The following is an 18747-nucleotide window of genomic DNA, read 5'->3' on the forward strand; positions in this document are numbered from 1 at the left end:
TAAACTTTCTTTTTCTTGTCTCTTACTCCTTGTGGGAGTCCTGACCCCCAGGTTGGGAAAAACTGATCTAGAGCATGTTTTGCCAATTGAAGAAAACAACAGAAAACAATGGGGAACAAAAGGAGGAAATGTAATTGTAATGTAATTAAGTCATTCCGCACAGTGCTAATGTGTGTATGTTTATATAGAGTATATCTATTTTACAAGGTGGTAGAAAACAAAATTCTGACACCAATTTATGTCAACAGTAAATGTTTAGTTTTGAGACGTGCTATGAAACCTGTGAAAAGTTGAGCACCAGTTGCACCATGCTGGATTCTGTAACATGCCTGACCATCACTTTGCTTTTTTCTTATAATCCTCAACCAACCCCATACTGAGCAATAACAGGCAGCCTCAGCAGGAGTACAGGTATGCAGTGAGATCAGCATCAGCTGGCTGCCAGGGTGGCCTGCAGTGTCATTACACATGACTGATGGCTATCAATAGTTGGTTGACCTATGAGGCATTCATGGAGAGATAAGTTTAGAATAGACCATACATATCAAATATTGTGTTTGTTTTAGTTCTTTGGAGCTGACTGTATTACTGCATAGGAAGAGTGTTTTACTAGGAAAAGCAAAAAAAAAATTACTGGCAAACAGGAAAATGCATTAAACTCTAAAATAGCTAAGGTGCTCTAGTGTAATTAATCAGAGTCAAATAAAGACTGATGAAGTCCATTGCGACATTTGTTTGGTTTGAGTTCTTGCCAAGGAACTGCTGATCTCAAGTTCAAGATAACAGTATTTAGTTATTTAACTGATTTGTATTTTTTACTCAAGTTATTGACAGTACTATTAGCAGATAAAGTATAGGTAATAGCAAAAAAAAGTAAATCAAAAGTCACATAGACTACAAGCAATTTGAGAATTACTTACATTGACACCATATTTTCAGGACCATTAAAAGCCTCGTACAACTCAACATTTTGGTTGACATATTTCCTTTCAGGCTTTAAGCAACAAGCTATTGCAGAAGAAGGAAGGACTATTCAACTAATATAGCTTGAGCATCAACTAATATCATTATAACTTTTGGGCGAGTGACAAAAAAAAAGGTTATTGTTCCCAAACAGTAGCCTAAACAGCGTTCAAAGAAAAGGACAGCTGCACTCTGGGAGTATCCACTAGCCACTAAGATTTTTGGAAATACAATATGTTTCTCAACAGGTTTTCAACAAGCCATGGAAAAGTAGTCAATGTCTGTGCTGTTCCAACGCTAACAATGTAGTCTAATCACAAAGCTCGGAGGACTAATCAGTCTGTCTGCGGCCTGCGTGTGAGATCCGCTGCACAGGCCGGGGTTTGGATTTGGTTGGGTTCGGCCTCACGGCGGGAGCCTCTCTAGAGGGCTGCAGAGCAGTCACAGTGCCAGGCTGCCAGACTCTGGACCGTGGGCATTTCCTCCTTTCAGATGGCTTCAGTTAAAGGAGCGCTCCATTCTCTCAACTTCTGGCTGGCTGAACCAGCCCCTGTGGAGCATCACTCATTAGGGCCCGTTGTCTGCAGCCAAAACCTTAACTGCTCCCCAAGCCGCTGCAGCACCACTCCCCGCCATCAACACCTGCTAACACATGACACACAGGCTCCGGCTGACTGCTGGGAAGAACTCCCTTCTGCTCTGCCGCCTCTGGTTTTTGACTAACAAGGCCCCAAGCATCTCTTTCTTTTCCTGATGCCTTGCTTGTCAGATGCCCCTTTTGGCTGACACTTCTTTTTGACCTCATGCTGCATTTCCGCAAAGACGCCTTAGAGTTCCGAAAGTCATCACACTTGAGTGTAAAGCTGACTGTTATTAGTCAGCAAAGGAGAACCATTTTACGGTTTGTTTGTCTTATGGCCTTGCCACATGGTTTCTTTCATGTGAGTCACGACTGCTTTGACAGTTTAACGTGTTGTGGAACAGACCTTTTCACAGATCTGTCCTCCGTCCACCAGGTCTAGTCTGGACAGGGCCTGGTAGTCCAGTCTCCTGTCTGCTCAACACATAATATACTGGCATCCTCACTGGACCTATGGTTCTTTATTGGAAATTACGTCACCTCGTAAAGGGACATGACCCATTACAAAATCACACTGCTTCTTGTTATTCTTCCTCTCCAAAGACGAAAGTCTCTCTCTCTACTCTCATTTAGTCCCTTTAAATAATTTCGCCTTGATTTTTGTTTGTTTTTCCCATCCTTTGGGTCACGTGAGTCCCCATCATAGCTCCCAGGTGGGCAGGCAGGTCGTCAAGGCTGGACAAGTGCTTGATTAGAAACACAAGCACACGGTGAGTGTGTATGCAGCCACCTTGTGCTCTTCCTCATACCTAGCCATCCAAGAAAAGAGGGTGACAACATGTCAAAACATGGTGTGTTGAGTGTGTAGGTTCAGGGACCAGGCCTTGGCTTTTAGGTTGTGGGAACAAGAGGAGGGATACATCTGTGGTTGTCATGATCAGGGTCTAGCCCCTGTCAACCCCACACTGTGTTGATACAGAGATGCCAAGAGCTCCTAACATGTCACCATGTTTCCCAGAACATGGCAATAACAACGTGATGTCTACATGTCTGTTACAAGGCCTTTGCGTGCAGTGAGAACCCACATCAGTGAAAAGATATACATTCTATCAACCTCCAGGGTTTCATGGTAGTGCTTGTTACAGTCTTGAACACGGCTCATTGAGTGCACCACTGTTTTCTTAAATGTATAGATTCATACTGTGATGATATGTAGCCTTGTGGAATTACAGTTTAAGAAATCAAACTTATGTCTTAACATTTCTATGGGGAATCCAACATTTTCCTCTTATTAGCTCACATATGTCATCCAAACCCTTAAGACCACATATGTATTTAATATTATATCTGGCAATCAAGGCTATTGTGTAGAAGCCATAAAGTCTGCACACCTACAAAAAGGTTACCACAGACATCTGTTATGATACCAGATATCAGATATAGAATAAATCACAAAAAAATATTGATTTATATGAGTGATTTGGCAGAAATTAGAGTAGGATTAAGTAGAGGTGATATGATCTCATGTAACTGTAACTTACTGTAGAAGACAAAGTGTCAGAACACCTATGCCACAATTAATCACCAGTTGTTACTCTGTACATATGTTGTTCTGACATTGTTGACGGTCTATATTGGGATCATTTATGAGTTATATCCTTCAATATATGAATAGTGACCTTGTAAAATCAGAGAAGTAATTCAGAATAAAAGGGTTTTTTCATCAAAATGACAAATATGCATATCACACTTACCTCGAGTGGTATCCAGCTATGCTAGTTTTGGTTTTATTTGTCCAGGTTTTGCAGTAGTTGCCTCTGTGGATTCTGCCACAGCATGTTCTGTGAATTATTCTGAGTAAAGGCCTTCGCTGTGTCACTTTCTGGTGACACAGCGAAGTTCATCTGTGGATCCTAGTGAAATAGATTTGCAAAGTGGGAGGGACCACTGGTTCTGGAATTATGTTTTTTTTCCATCATTTTGGCTTGGCGGATGCTCATGAGCCTTGCCCACTGTTGCTATGAGGAAGAAGCCAGTTAGAGACACAAATCAGAGTGGTCATCTTTTGTCCCAGTGACTCAACTGGGACAGTCTCATGCCAGACCAAACCATAGAAGTGCTGAAACTGTGAGTCACCAGACATTGTCTGTGTAGAAAATGAATGGGACTTTTACTTCCGGAACCAGGGGCACCCGAAATAGCTATTCCCACTTCAAAGCGTGGTTTTGTAGGGACTATTCAGGGCTAGTTGGTGAAATACCGCAGCTGGTGAGCTAATGGCTAACACGCTAGCCAGCTGAAGACACACTAGTGCTATCCTGTCACAATCATAGTCACAAAAGCTCTCTAATATAGCTAGCTTACATATTATCCATTAGCATGTTCAGTAGCTTGGTTGCTAATGCTAACAAGCTCACATAGTTTATTCAAAAGATGTATTTGAATAAACTGTCTAAAAACATTGACTCCTGTCTCAAAATTCTACAAAACTAAAAACATCTTAGCTAAAATGCTAAGATGTTCTTAGTTTTATGTTTTCAGTAGGCTTCCTACATTTTGTTCTCTCCAGCTCTCTCTTCCCTCAAAGGTCAACACTGTCAATATTGTGTGCTATTGGTCAAGAGTGTGAATTTGTGTGTCAAAGTTCACCAAAGTTATACTGGACATGAAGGATTTGCATGACTTTATTTCACCCCTGAAAGCCAATCCGCATCACAAAATGCCAAGATGACCTCAAATATTGGATCGATCATTGAAAAAAAACCATTAACTGACCTCTCTGATCTCCCTTGATCTTTCTGAGGTCCTTTTTAAAGCTTCCAGTTGCAGAAGGCTGTCAGCTCATCTGAGGCCCTGTACAGAGAAATGAGCTTCTCAGGTATCTTGGAGGTCCTGGGCTCAGTCCCTGTGGTGTAGCTGCTGCCACATGGAGGTAACTTTAGCAGACTCAATATTAATGACCAGTGGCCAGGGCCTCCTTGTAATCCACTTACCGTCATTACACAGGGTCAGCATGGCTACTGCTGCTGGGCTCTCATACCCCAGCTGGACGCACGGCTACATTCCATTTGAGTGGTGTATAGTTGGACGATGGAGAAACACTGTTTTGCTACTTACATTTGCATGTGTTGGATTTTACAAAGCTGCACGAGTTGTTCAAATGACAGCACAGCTGGAACTCTATCAGGGCAATAAAGAATATTTTAAAAATGCTACAAAGCAATCAAAACAGACACATTTGGAAAGCAAGTGATATTGTTGACTTTCTCTGGCACTCACACACCCTAACTAGGGGAAATCGTGCAATGTGGCTGACTTGTGGATGTGGAGACTTGCACTAATTTGTAGCACACACAAGGAAGGTCTTGACCTCCAGAGCACTCTAACTTTAAAGATGACAGTTGAGAGTCTGTGTAATTAAAACTGCTTCGATAGAGGCCAACAAGGCTCAGGGGAAGGCCACAGTGAAAGTTTAAGAAAATACAGGTGGACAGCTCCATACTCCCCTAACATAGTCAATGCCTTTGTACAACCTCAGCCCCTGTACCCTGCTTTAGCTCCACATGTGTCAGATGAATTTTCAGTGCTGTGGACCCTCCAGGTGAACTTTTACCCCTTGGTCTTATTTTCAAACACACACACAAAGTCAAGTTAACCTGTGCAGCCCCAGTATATACATACGCCACCATGCATTAATGACCAAATGTGCTACGGCTATTAGACTGAGCGTGTTGTTATGATTGCCATACATTCTCATCAGGGTGAAAAGGTGTTCTCCGGCCAGAGAGGAATGAAGGGCATCCCCTGTTCTCTTCTCACTCCCCACCCTCCAGTTCTTCAAGTCCTGTAATTGAGAAATACAGCTCAAGGTAACATGCCCTGAAGACCTTTGCCTACAGACATGAGGTAATGGTGAGGCTAATTAGGCTGAGGAGACAGGGTGGGCGGAAGCTCCTGGCCCAAAGCCCCATTAGTCTACAGTAGAGTCTCCCTATGGTCAAGGGCATTTACCCGGGGATGAGGAAAACAGAGCGGCATCTCTGGCTGGCTCCTATGGTAAAGCCATGGTGATGGGCTGAGTCACCACATGAAAGGCTGGATAGTAGAACGCTGGAGGAAGAGAAGTGAGTGAAAGAGAGGCTCATTCAAGAAAAAGATGAGAAATCTCAGCAGGAGTCTGGGTCCCCCTCCTTCTTACCCTGCCCACCCTCTTCTGATGCTCATGATGTACAATTTGTCATGTTACAAAAGCAGGGCTTATCACATTGAGCTCCCTTCAGGATATTGGCCCTGATACTGTAATTTTAAGCTAGTAAATCAAAATGATTGCAGCATATATTGTAATGCGAGACAGAGACGTTTCGTTTAATGGTTTCCGAAATGCGTAAGGGGGACGTTGTAGGAACCCCTATGACATGTCGCTGGGCCCGGGACAGGACAGGCTTTCTGACTTTTCCACAGCTTAATCCCCCCTGTTCATCTGTTTAGCCCACTTCTCTTCCTGCCTCCACCCTGCTTGTCTGGCTCTGGCCCTAACCTCCTAAACAATGGGTTTAGTTAATGCACGGATTTATGGACATGAAAATAAATACATCAAAAGGGCAAGAAAGAGAGCGATTCATGAGACCTTACAGCAATGCAACAGGGGCAACATTAATCTCTGGGATCTAAGATAAAAGCTGAATTTTACTTACTATAAATCCTCAGATTCCGAAGGCGTTCTGTTGAACTATTACAGTCAACGGAATGAAAGGGGAATATATAAAGACCTGCTCTTTGATTTGGTGAGTGCCAGTATCGATGTCTGAGCTGGGGAAGCCATCGCTGGGCCTTTACTCACACGGCAGCTGGTGTTTTAAGGGATGACAGAAAGAGATGAATAAAGAGGAAGAAGGAGATTTGTTATCTTAAATCAGTCAGGGACTGCAAGCAGACTTTTATAGAACTATATTGAGATTTATGAAGGCATCTCTTTCTTTGCTACTACTTACTGTAGGGCAATGCCATTTACTGTTCTGCCTCTTCATAGTATACACAGACCCTAATGCACACATGTAGTACCTTTCAGTGTTACATCATTACTCATCTAAAGTACCTTGGCATATGTGGTTGATTCCTGGCCCTTCATTATCTGTGTTGTGGGAATCTGGGAACACGTGTTTCTGTCCTCCTCAGTCAAAGCAAATAAAACACAGGATCCGGGCTGACGCAACATGCTTATCACTCCGACAGCAGCGTGGGCTCCTCAAGGCGCAAGTTGATGACTCGTCAAAAAATGGAGACACAAAACCGTATGTCCGTCACCGCCTCTGATGATGCCTTGTTGGACTCTGGTCGTTTGTAACAGAAACATCCTTGGAGTTCAGGGAACATCACTCCCTTGCTGGGCAATTGGAGTGCTATCAAAACATAGCCCTACACCCTTGACACTTCAAGTCAGACACAGTCAAATAAACACATGGAAAAACCTACAACGAATGAGATAGTAGGTGAATAAAGACATGAGCTTCAGTAAAATGAGCGGAACCGAAGAGTGAAATGAGAGCTCAGAGGGAAAAGATTCTATGATTCCGGATATGGAGAAGGTGGCACCAGCCATCTGGCTCCGTCAAGTCTGACATGGGGTCACCTTTACCCATGAGATTCTGGGGTATAAGGCCCTGAGCGTTGGTCAGCTGTGGGCATTATGATGTGAGAGGAAATGGGGTCAATTCACACTCACTTAGAACGTCTATCTACGTCTGTCACTGCCATTGAATTCCCACAACAGCAGAACACTCCGGGACAACGCAGGGTGGTGTTCATCTTGTGTTAAACATGGATCATTGAGCTTGATGGCTTTTGGAAGGAAAAACCTTGCTCACTCACCTACTCACTCACTCACTCACTCAGCTTGCTTTAACTCAGAGGGCATAATGGGACAGTGCCATGTTTCTGTACGTAAAGCCAGCAGCCTTTGAGTCTCCCCCCGTCACTCTGTTATCCTAATTAGGAAGAAAGACAGAGTGACAGAAAGACATAAAGAGTGAGCTGTGGAATAGCTGGTTCCTCCCCTCAGCCTGAGTGCCATTACCTCCTCCTGACCTTCCCTGCCACCTCCTCCTCACTGCGTCCTTATCCGCCTTGGCTGTAAAACTCCCCTCCCCTGCTACACACAGCCATCAAAGTGAGCACTGTGGAAAAGAGGAAATGTGAAGGTTAGGCGACCTGATTTGGACCGGTGAGGGAATTTTTTGGAACTTCATCAAGCGGAGGCCTGCTGAATCCTCTGGTGGGTTGCTGGCTGGAGGCTGGACTTCTCAAGAGCCCCCTTTTACCACCCCCACTGACTCCACCCGTCCCCACAACCACTGTTTTCAAAGGTCCAGAGACATCTGAGTTAGTAATTTGGCCCGTTGCTGTAGCAGGACACTGGGGTTTAATTGGGCTGCACTGCTCTGGAGGTTTAAGCAGGCCAGTTCCTTAAATCTTGTTTTGATCCAAGGATTCTACAAAATCTGTTTTTAGGAGTTCAGAATCCACCTGGATGTCCAGGTAACAAGTAAGTACAGATTTAGTTCAGTCCTGTGGTGTACCTATGATGACAAATTGTTTGTGAACAAGGCTTCATGAACACGAAGTGTGTAAAAATTCGCATTGACAGTGCCAAAATTAATAGTTAACTTTTTTTTGTAAGAATGCAGTTTTTAGGGATTTTTCTGACATTTAAACTTTATTGCAAAGGTTGAAAAGTCGGCTACTAGTTAGCTACTAGTAACCTAATACTACAACTTCAAATTCATTAATTGAGGTGGGAAATTATTTTGATATTGTCTAAATCAAATACATATGAATGGCCCATAGGTGAGAAAAACAGCCAGTGACTGGGATTTACTTCTCTCTAGTGCTGCCATTTACAAGATGAAAGGTGACAGCTCTGTTTACCCAACTGTGCACTCCAGAGTGAACCGCTGTGGGGCAGCTGAAAGATGTTTCTGGAAGGTTTTTCTCAAAAATTCAAACTGAGCAAAACTAGACGTGAATGGCACTCAAGGGCACGAATCCCAGAAACACTGGAATATTTTTCTCATACCGTTCCACCTCTCACATCACTGTTCTCAATCTTTGCCCAGTTGAAGACACGAATAACAGATGTAAATTAAATTAAATTCTACACAGTGGAAATACAAGTTTAGTTGTATTTTCTTTAATATAAAATGTAGCAGTTATCAAGAATATGTAAATTCATACAACTTGCCTAATAAACAGCGTTTCATTTACAGCAAGAAATTAAAAATATTCTCTGGCGACTGTACAAATCTGAGTTTCATCAATAAAAGACATGGCAGAGGCATAAGATATGAAGAGCAGAACAAATAAAGTAATATATAAAAGGGGAACATAATGTGGTACTAAAATGAATAAAAATCTAGGGCAAAGTATAGGGGTGAGATTACAGTATGTGTCTTTAACAAGTGAGTTATCATTACTGAACAGCATAAAGCCTCAAATCCCCTTTTGCAAATGGAAAGGTAAAATAAATGCACAGGAAGAGTTTTTGGGCAATGCAACCTGAGCTGGACATGTAGCTAGTTTATGAGAGAATGACTACATTCATTCAGTTGATGATTTGTATGGTGACCAATTGTTTATTAGCATAGTTAAAAGAATAATTAACATTTTTGGAAATATGCTTATTTGCTATCTTGTTAAGAGTTTGATGAGAAGATTGATACCACTTTAATATCTGTACAGTAAATATAAAGCTACCACCAGCAGTTGGTTGACTTGGCTCAGCCAAGACTGGAAACAAGGGGAAACTAGCTAGCCGGATTTTGCTTCCATCAAAATCCATGCATTTAATGCATTTTAAATCCATTTTTATTCCACATATCCCTCTTCCTTGACAAAACCTGATGCCTACATTGCCCAAAATAAAACTTGACCTCCAACAGTCAAAAGCTTTGGGTGTCTTATACTAGTGGTGGCTAATGTTCACACCCCCAGATTTTTTCATTTTCAAACTCTTCAGCCCCGATCAATGCTGACTCAAGTGACATCACTTGAGGCAACTTCTTTCTGGGGCCACAAAGGGCTACATACAACTTATTTCATATAGGCAGTATTCCCCAACATAAACAGATTTTGATGTATAAAATCGGCGCAGTTCCCCTTTAAGCCTGAAGCTAGAGCCAGGGGATGATTAGCTTAGCTTAGTAGAAAGACTGGAAACTGGGACGAACACCTAGTCTGGCTCTCTCCAAAGTTCACACACCTACATGCACCTCTTACGTTCATTAATTAACACATCATATTTTTATTTAATCCAACAGAAATGTAAAAATGACATGTTCATAAAACCGCTACGTAACATGTTCTGGTAGACGTATTTGTGAACTTTGGACAGAGCCAGGCTAGTTGTCTCCCACTGCTTCCAGTCAACTGTATGCTAAGCTGAGCAAAGCGAATCTCCTCCCTGCGCCAGCTCCATAATTAACATATAGATAGAGGATGGTATCGATCTTCTTTTCTAAATCTGATTCACTACATTAGCAGCAGAAAACCAATGATTCACAAGAGTTGCAATAATGTTAATGATAATCATGATTAATGACTAGCTGCTTTGAAAATTAATATATCGCTATAAATATCGCTATCATAGAAAAAAAAGTACTGAGTAAAAAATGAGCAAGTTAGACCAGGAACTGGAGACACTTAGCAATAAAGTCATGATGCTCATAAAGTCAGGAGCAACTACTTAGCATTTTCTCTTGACTTTAAATCCTGGAAGTGTGGTATGGACCCTCTATATTAGCAGCCTAGCTGAAGCCATTTTTATGTGAATAAAAATAAAGACTCCACCCTAATAAAACACAATTGTGAACATTTTCTTCTAGCGGACAGCCAAAAGTGTCTAGTTCTGGGACTTTAAATGGCAAAGCTGTTATGCTGGGCACCTTCATATGAAGGGTGGCTTTTCAAAATGCTCCTAAATGGAATATATAACACCTAAATAAAATGGCTCTCTATGTGCTTTGTAGGGGGAAAACTAGACTAGGATGATGAAATCAAAACACTTGACTGCAAAAAGAAACGCATCTAGTGGAAAAATCTGTCAGAGGTGGCTACAGTTGAGATCAGGTTGCTCTGAAAGTTAAGATATGTATATAAAAGGTATGCAAAAAAACCAACTGGAAGATATTAGAAAATATATTAATTTCTTTTAAATAAAATTATACTTATTGCCCTTTCTTGAGAGTGTACCTGACAATGTTTTGTTTGGATGTTGGAGTAACAGTCATGGAAGCAATTTAGAAGCACAGAAATACAGTAAGACAGAAGGCAAATATGTTTTCTTTCCCCCCCTTTTCTCCTTAGAGGTTGTGTTCTTTTATAGACATGTGCATGTAAGTTGTCCACCAAGAAGAAATATGTAAATCCCTTTGGTTTCTAATGGTCTAATGTTATAAACACACTAAAGAGAGAGTTCTGGTTGGCGGGGTTGCTGATGTGCTGGCAGGGCTGCTGCTGCTGTGATGGTCCAGGCTCGTTCCACATTCTGGTTTGGACCAAAGAGCTCCAACTTATGACACAGAATAAGACCTAGATCAATGTCCAAGGGCCATATCCTGGACAGATGCCCTTAGCCTCAACGCAGAGTAGTGTCAGATCTGGTCAGACCTGGAAATCCATATCCAGATGGCAGCTGAGGTCTAAATTCAACCTGACTCCAGGCAAAAGCACATTTTTAGCTTTGTGCAGCTCAGGTATGGTGACATGGCAGTCTGGCGCAGCTTTGTTATATTCCCGTCATCCCCCCGACACCAGTCACAGCAGACATAGAAAGATAAAAACCTGCATATTTCGTCAAAGCCCTTCCCTTTTCTCCTTTTACAGTCTGTGTGGGTCTCAGGAGTGAGTCCAGCTGATGGGAACCCACTGAGTCTCCGTCTCTACTTTCTTTAGAGCCAACCGCAGCTCGCTGAAGGTCGCGGCAAGGTCATCGTTAACTATGACCCTCTCAAACAGATGACTATATTGAGTCTCCATCATCTGGGCAGTTCTCACCATCTCCTGAAAGTCCTCCTCCTGCAGTGGAAGTGAAAACAGAGAGGAAAGAAGAGGATGGAGGTGAAAAAGGCGACGAGTGGTGAAACATAAACAAACCAAGAGAGGCAGAACAGTTCATTCCAGGCTGCCTATCTGCTGCAAAGAGAAAACACTGGCCACAGTAAACAAGAGGAGAGATAAATTCACATACTGTAAACACAAATTACATGGCATTGAACACGCAAATTAACATAGAGAGGCCTGTACAGAGCCCGTTATAACCTCCCAAAGACATGGTACCCACACATGAACCCGGGCACAGACCACACACTAAAACCTCCCCATACAAGAACTTGACCTCAAGGAATTTTCCATCATTTGCTCCACTGAATGCACACGGTTATCCAATTCACTAAAAAAATAAAATATCCTCAAAATAAGCAGAGGACAAAACAACCATAATTTACAAAAGACAGACATGTAAAACATTCATTTTCGCCAGTCTGGATTTTATATGTACGATGGGGAAATGACAGTTTGTGGACAGTACTGTTCCACTGAGAGCTAAGGCTGTGTGGACCTGCTTCACAGCCCACTAAATCTACTGTTGACAGTGAAGTGGCAAAAATGAACATAGTGCAGATTGAGTTTTTGGCCTGTGAACATTTCTCAAAGGCTCTCAAGGCAATCTTAAAGTTTCATGTGTACCTGCATGGGCAGAGCCTTGATTTTGACTTTAAGATCAATGACTCATGACTTAACTTGGACTTTAGGCTTTTGACTTGGAAAGATTTCATATCCTCACAAAACCCACAGATTAAAATGTGTGTCATTTTCCTGACAGCATCTAATCACAATGCATTTTCATTAAAGTCTCAGATTTAAAGGCTTGGTACAGATATTACAACTAATTCTAATTAGTCTTATCATTTACTTTTAAATGTTATAAAGCTTGTCTCACAATGATTCATACACATTTTAAAAATAATTTGTTGTTGTTTGTAATTTGTTATTATAATGGCATTAGATTTGATGAAGGGTGGATAATGGTGTGTTTTATGGCTTGAAACAAAGTTTAGCGCTTGGTCTTTACTCAGGGCTTCATGGTCAAGGAGACTTGTGACTCACTTGTCCCATATCTGAGCAGATCAGATTAGATCTGTTTTTATATAATATGAACAATTATACTGGCAAATCATCAATATATAAATAAAATAATATAAATATTAGTTTTTCATGGCTGCAGCATTTCTGATCTTACATGCTACAATTAGTGAATACAAAGAAAGCTACTAAGAGTCAACGTGGCTATAGTAACTAACCTAAATTACTTTGAACGGTTGGATTTTATTTTCATTTTCAGTCAGGCATAAGAGCACTAACCTTTAATGTATTAGTAACATTGTCTTAGGCACATATGAAGAAATCTAAGAACTCTTTGAAAACACTTTGCGTTACACATGATGATTTGCTGAATTTTGAATTGTGGCTCAGTTGTAATTATGTTTACATTAGTAGGCAAAGTGTAAAACTATACACTAGATGATTTATCAGATTATCCTGCTTGCTAATGGTACCTCATTGATATGTAAACCTTGCAGCTTGGAGATATGCAGAAACCTCTGCAAACTGGAAACTTGAATTTGTTTTGGGGCCTTTTGTTTAAATTACATTATATTTGATCTATTAAGTGGTTGTAGTCATGAGTTAGCACACAGCATACTATGGCAGTTCCTGTGCACTTTAGGTAGTGAGAATCTGTTAAAAAAAGAATGTTGTTCTTATCAGGACAAGCTGAGGGAACTACATAAAATCATTGGATGCTGACTTGGAGTTTTGAACAGAGGTCTACCCGAGGGACACACAGTCTTTCCAAGTCACCATGCAAATTAGCTGTCCAGTGGAAAAAATAAAATCACGTGCTAACTGTGAGGAGCAACCAACTAACTTTTTACCAACTATTTTTTTTATCAGGTTGGGAGTAAATATTACCTATGTGGGACTCCTGTATTCATAGATAGAGTATTCTCAAACAGTGCAGGTATCTCTCCATGGTGGTCTCTCTGAGGCTTTCTGGTCTCAGCTGTGTGGGTCCTGGCTCATACTGCCCTCTGTGCAACAACAGGGCTAAAGTAGCTGCACTGATTTAGCCTCATGTTTTTACTGGGAACACTCAACTTTAGATTTCTGGACAGATATGGTTTTATAGTGACCCCCTTTGCCAAACACACAATTATAAATACACACAGATGCACATTTATGCCCAGAAACTCAAACACACACACACACACACATGCACACACATACACACACATGCTTCCACACCCACAAACATGCAGGATCAAGCTGAATGTGTGCATATGATGTGTACGCACATAAACACGGCCTCGTTAAAATTTAAAACTCCTAAACGGCTCCGTTTTTAGAGACGCTTCTTCCAGCCAGGAGTTACTTCAGAATGTTTCTGGTGGTTTTCCGCTTCATAATGGATTAGCTGCGCAGCTAAATATAAACACTCACTCGCTGTGACACTTAGAAAAACCTCTGTCTGCTTTTTTTCTTTTCTTTTGCCTGTCTGTCTAGCGTGCATCTACCTTACAGGAGGTTACAGAAACCGACCCGCACCATCTCATGCTCTATTGTCTTTTATTGTGAGGGAGGAAGATGTGATGGTTTTATCAGCCCACGTCTCAGAGGATGACAGGAAGAGGATGGGGTGAGACTAAAAGACGACTCACGGAGGGCAGGTTTGTTAGCCTGTGAAGGAATCTGTTCCACTGTGGGACTATATTCTCTGATCTGGATGGAAACCCCCGCAGGACTTCCACTGTTGGACAAGGACTAACAGATGACCACTGTCTCAAACGCCAGGAAGACAACCTCTCTGACCTGTCCTGGCAACTAAATGAACCTGGGAGACTTTGTGCTGTTTTGTGGCTGTGTGATTTTTCCATGTCCACGGGCGAGTCTCTGAGTCTGTCTCTAGTTAGGCCATTCCAGGTAAAAGAACATTAATCACAGCAAGAGGCTGCTTAAGGGACAGCGAGCTGGGTAGAGAGATGGAAAGAAAATCAAAAAAACTGCAGGAGAAAATAATAAGATAGATGTATGATGAAATAAAAGGGGCAGAAAGATGAATATAATGAAGGTAAAAGAGGTAAATGGAAAGTTGGGCAGGGAGGAGTGAGCGGATACTCTCTGGCATCCAGTGATCCATGCTGGATCACTCTCCTCAGAGGGCAGTTTGAGCTGATGCCACTTGTGGAGGGCCAAACTCGAGGAGGAAAGCACTGGGGACTCATTTATCCCCACTGCCATTAGATTGGTTAATTTCCACATGAAATGATGTAGCGTCTTGTGCCTGTTTTAGTACTTTGTCCAAGCACAGATAAATGGCAGTTTTCATTGCACAATATTAGGCTATTGATTCACAGCCTGGTTTTACCACTGTTTGTCCATGCTTCATACACAGCATTTTTTCATCAATGTTATGTTCTTATGGCTTGTATTTTTATGGTTTTATTTATAGTGATTTAACTGTAAGTTTTACTGTAAACCCTGTCTAGAAGGGAGATTCCCCTTATGGGACAATAAATCTTTTCAACACTTTAGTGTCACAAAAAAGTAGCCTCAGCCTCAGGTATCATCACACACAATGTCCTCAGCAAATCTGCATTTATCTCTCTATATGAAGCAAGGAATCTCTGTCTATCTGTCTGTATATATGTTTGTCCTTCGCATATCTCGAGAACCATTCATCTGATCTATTTCATACCTGGTAGGTATATCGCTGGGGACTCAAGGAAGTACAGTGTCGAGTGTGAAGTTGTTTGGATGAGTGGTTCTCAAGAAATATATAAACATACATCATAAACCTCTGCCTCTTCTTCTGCACGTGGAGTCAACAAGTGGAAATATGGACAGCGCCACTCTGCCATTGCAACCCACATTGTGGTCAGAGGTGGGATTACATCTGTAGTGTTACTTAAGCTAGACTTAAGCTCTACTATTGAACTGTGTACTGTGAACGAAACTTGGCATGTACATTCAGGACTCAGGCACGTTCAGAAATATACAAAAATACCTCATAAAAAACGATTTGCTTCTCTTCTGCCCGTGGAGTCAACGAGTGGAAATGTGGACCGTAACCCTGAAAACCAAGGGCTAAGCTCTACTATTGAACTGTGTATTGTGAACGAAACTTGGCAGGTACGTTCAAGACTTACTACAGGATGTCTCAGACACATTTTGAACGGGCGCTGCAGTTGATCTAACTAAAAAGCAAGGAATCTCCGTCTGTCTGTATGTGTGAGTGTCCTTCACGAATCTGGAGAACCATTCGTCTGATCGACTTCACGCTCAGTGAGTGTATTGCTGGGGACCCAAGGATGTGCAGTATCAAATTTGGTGCCATATAGACACACAACACGCCTAATATTAATAAACTTTGAATAAACAAGCGAATGGTGAGGTGCTCAGCTCCGTGTCTGAATGCAGCGGGGGCTGATTGATATAAATACCGCCACATCACAGAGGGGTGGGACTTCTGGGCTCTGACTTGCTGAGTGGGACAAAGGCATGCGCCCCACTCAGTTAAACTGCCAGAGAGAGAAGAACGAGCGCAGACAGGAGAAAAAACAGAGGCAGAGGCATTAAAACTAGCCAATACGAGCGCAGAAATGTTTGAGTGGCAGCAGAATCAACCAATGGAAGGCCATGAACTGTTTCTACAGTTCAACCTCTGTTTAGTCTCACCGGTGAAGTTTCTGTCTGGATTTAAGCCATTTAATTTATTAGTTCATTATCATTTTAATTGATACGTTTGTCAGTTGATACATACAAATGCTGTTCTCAAGAAATAAGAAGCAATCGGCCCATTCAGAACAGGCACATTTTGAATGGAGACTGCACTAGTTGATCCCACTTTAACACACCTGTCCTCTGTATTAAAACAAGCATAAATAACTGAGCAAATATGGTCCAGCAAAAACTTTCATTAATCATGAGAAATGAAATCAGTTGTCAGAGATCAATTTTAGTCATCCTCTTGCACTATGATGATGTGTCTACATCTATTCTGAATCATTTCCAGCTTAAACAATGGGGCTAAAGTCAGACTGCTCTGCAGAAACAATGAGACGACTGTTCCTCAGCCTTTATCATTAGACCAGACATGTCTAAGAGAGAAATACAGCTGGTGGTGAATCCAATACGTCTGAGACAACTCACCCAACAACAGCTTCTATTTCAGAGCTTTTAACAGCAAACCTGCAGTGACTTACGTGCTGTCACTGTACATGAACATTTACACAGAACCTGGTTTGTTACCTGGCTGAAATATGCCTCCCTGTCACACTGTTTTATAGAGGTGTATTTGTTTTACTTGAGAGAATACCAGAAGCTAATAAAGGGATAGAGTAATAAAAGCAACAGCAATGGATTGTTAGCAATCATCCTGTTTCTGACAACTAAAGCTCATTGTGTTCAGGACCCCCACTGAGGAATTGAGGAGCAGGCAGAGGCAAAATTATATATCATTGGGCAAATAATGCAAGCTGACTTTGTGTCTGTCTAATGGCTTTAAAAGTTTGACTGGGAAGTAAAATATCCTCAGGATGTTCTGAGTTAAAGCCAACTTCAGCTGTGGCCTTGCTGCATGCTGTGTGTGAGGCTGAAACCAGGAATCAGCTTGTGCATGTAATAATAGGATGGTGATAAGATAGAGGAGATATAATTTTACGCAACACTTTAAGGGTAGCAGTGTTGCACTGCTGTTAGGGGTTGCCACAGAGGTTTTAGTGTCTCATTATGGTCTGTATAAAGGTTTATGCGCTGTTTTAATGTTCCATGAAATCATATCAGTACTTCTTAGTGTGATACAATTACTGTTGAGGGATCAATCAACGAATAGAGATGCCTTGAGTAGAGTTTTTCAAACATCCAGTCCATCCACACTCAGTTTCTAGTACCCCAGACACCATCTAAGACCTGAGGTGGGTCCGGTCAGGTCCAAATTATATTCTGTCTAACTAGGTCAGAAAGGGTCCCATTGCATTGAAATGGGTCTTGATCTGTAGGGCATCATAATCACATGATTTAGGTTTATTTGACACAATGCAGAGTAAATGACATGCATTGCTGCTCTTTTTAAAGGTGGCTGCTTGTTAACTGGTGGAGCATCATGCTGCTCTCAGTGTCTGTCACTATTTGAGTTAAACCGCATTTTTGATCAGGTCTAACTATCTTTGGGTCTATTTGGATTGGGTCTCACTGTCACGTCCTTCAAAAAAATGTTCCACATCCACATCATTGCCAGAAACAGCAATCACAATGATACAGATCAGTGCAGGAGCTACTTTTGATTGGTTAATAAGCTCAAATTAATGTTTATTTACAGTAAATATACAGCTGATCAGGCGTAATTGGTTACTTCCTGATTTTTTTCTACTAGCTCACCAAATTCCTGTTTGTTTCTGCTTGTAGATATATACCAGTGGGGCTATTAGTTATGCAGTGAAAGGAAGATTTATTTCACAGGATGAGAGGAAAGGTTTGATGACGTTAATAGTTGGACATTTGGTGCAGCATGTCTTCACCGCTGAAGATGCACTATTTATCATCAAAGTTTTCTGGGAAATTCGTTTCATGGGGTCTTTAAGATGCTTACCATTCTGACAGTGATGAATCACTGAGGGAACTACTTTTTTTAAAATAGCAAAGCTTAAAAGGTTTAAATCATTGGACAGAGCATGCAACTTTACAACTTTATAAAATGTCAGTATTGTTATTACCACTGTCAAGTTATTCTCTTGTTTTTCAGGTGTTTTTCACCTGATAAAACCTTGGTGGAAAGACAGGTAATGTCTTTATGTCAACTAAGATTATAAATGTGGCACATTTTGGCTAACGTTTTTAACCAGAGTTGGGGGTTTAAGGACAGTAGAAAGGCAAGTAGGCAGGAGATGTAAAAATATTAGGTAAATGTAGCATTTCAGTTGTCTATCCGTGTTCTTTGCATATGTTCTCAATAAAGAAATATATAAAACAATATTGCCCATCATGAACCCATCGCCTCCTGCACAGCTCCCTTGACTGTTTTCAAGGCGCTAGCTTGTGATTAGTCTGTCTCCATCTCTTTCACAGCTCTGTCTTTTTCTCAGCTTCCCTCTCTACCT

At 41.5% G+C, this 18747-nt stretch overlaps 1 protein-coding gene across 3 annotated transcripts in view; it reads right to left on the reverse strand.

The window, feature by feature from the left end:
- Positions 1–8707: 8707 nt before the first annotated feature.
- The window catches only part of mpp7a (MAGUK p55 scaffold protein 7a), a 142000-nt gene continuing 131960 nt past the window's right edge, over positions 8708–18747 (reverse strand). For all 3 annotated transcript variants that reach the window (XM_067577440.1, XM_067577438.1, XM_067577439.1), the window contains one exon: positions 8708–11611. In XM_067577440.1, the coding sequence (XP_067433541.1) occupies positions 11432–11611 (180 nt within the window). In that variant the 3' untranslated portion in view covers positions 8708–11431. The remainder of the gene's footprint in view (positions 11612–18747) is intronic.

The sequence above is a fragment of the Thunnus thynnus genome, chromosome 21 (assembly GCF_963924715.1).
Source record: "Thunnus thynnus chromosome 21, fThuThy2.1, whole genome shotgun sequence".
Classification (NCBI taxonomy): domain Eukaryota; kingdom Metazoa; phylum Chordata; class Actinopteri; order Scombriformes; family Scombridae; genus Thunnus; species Thunnus thynnus.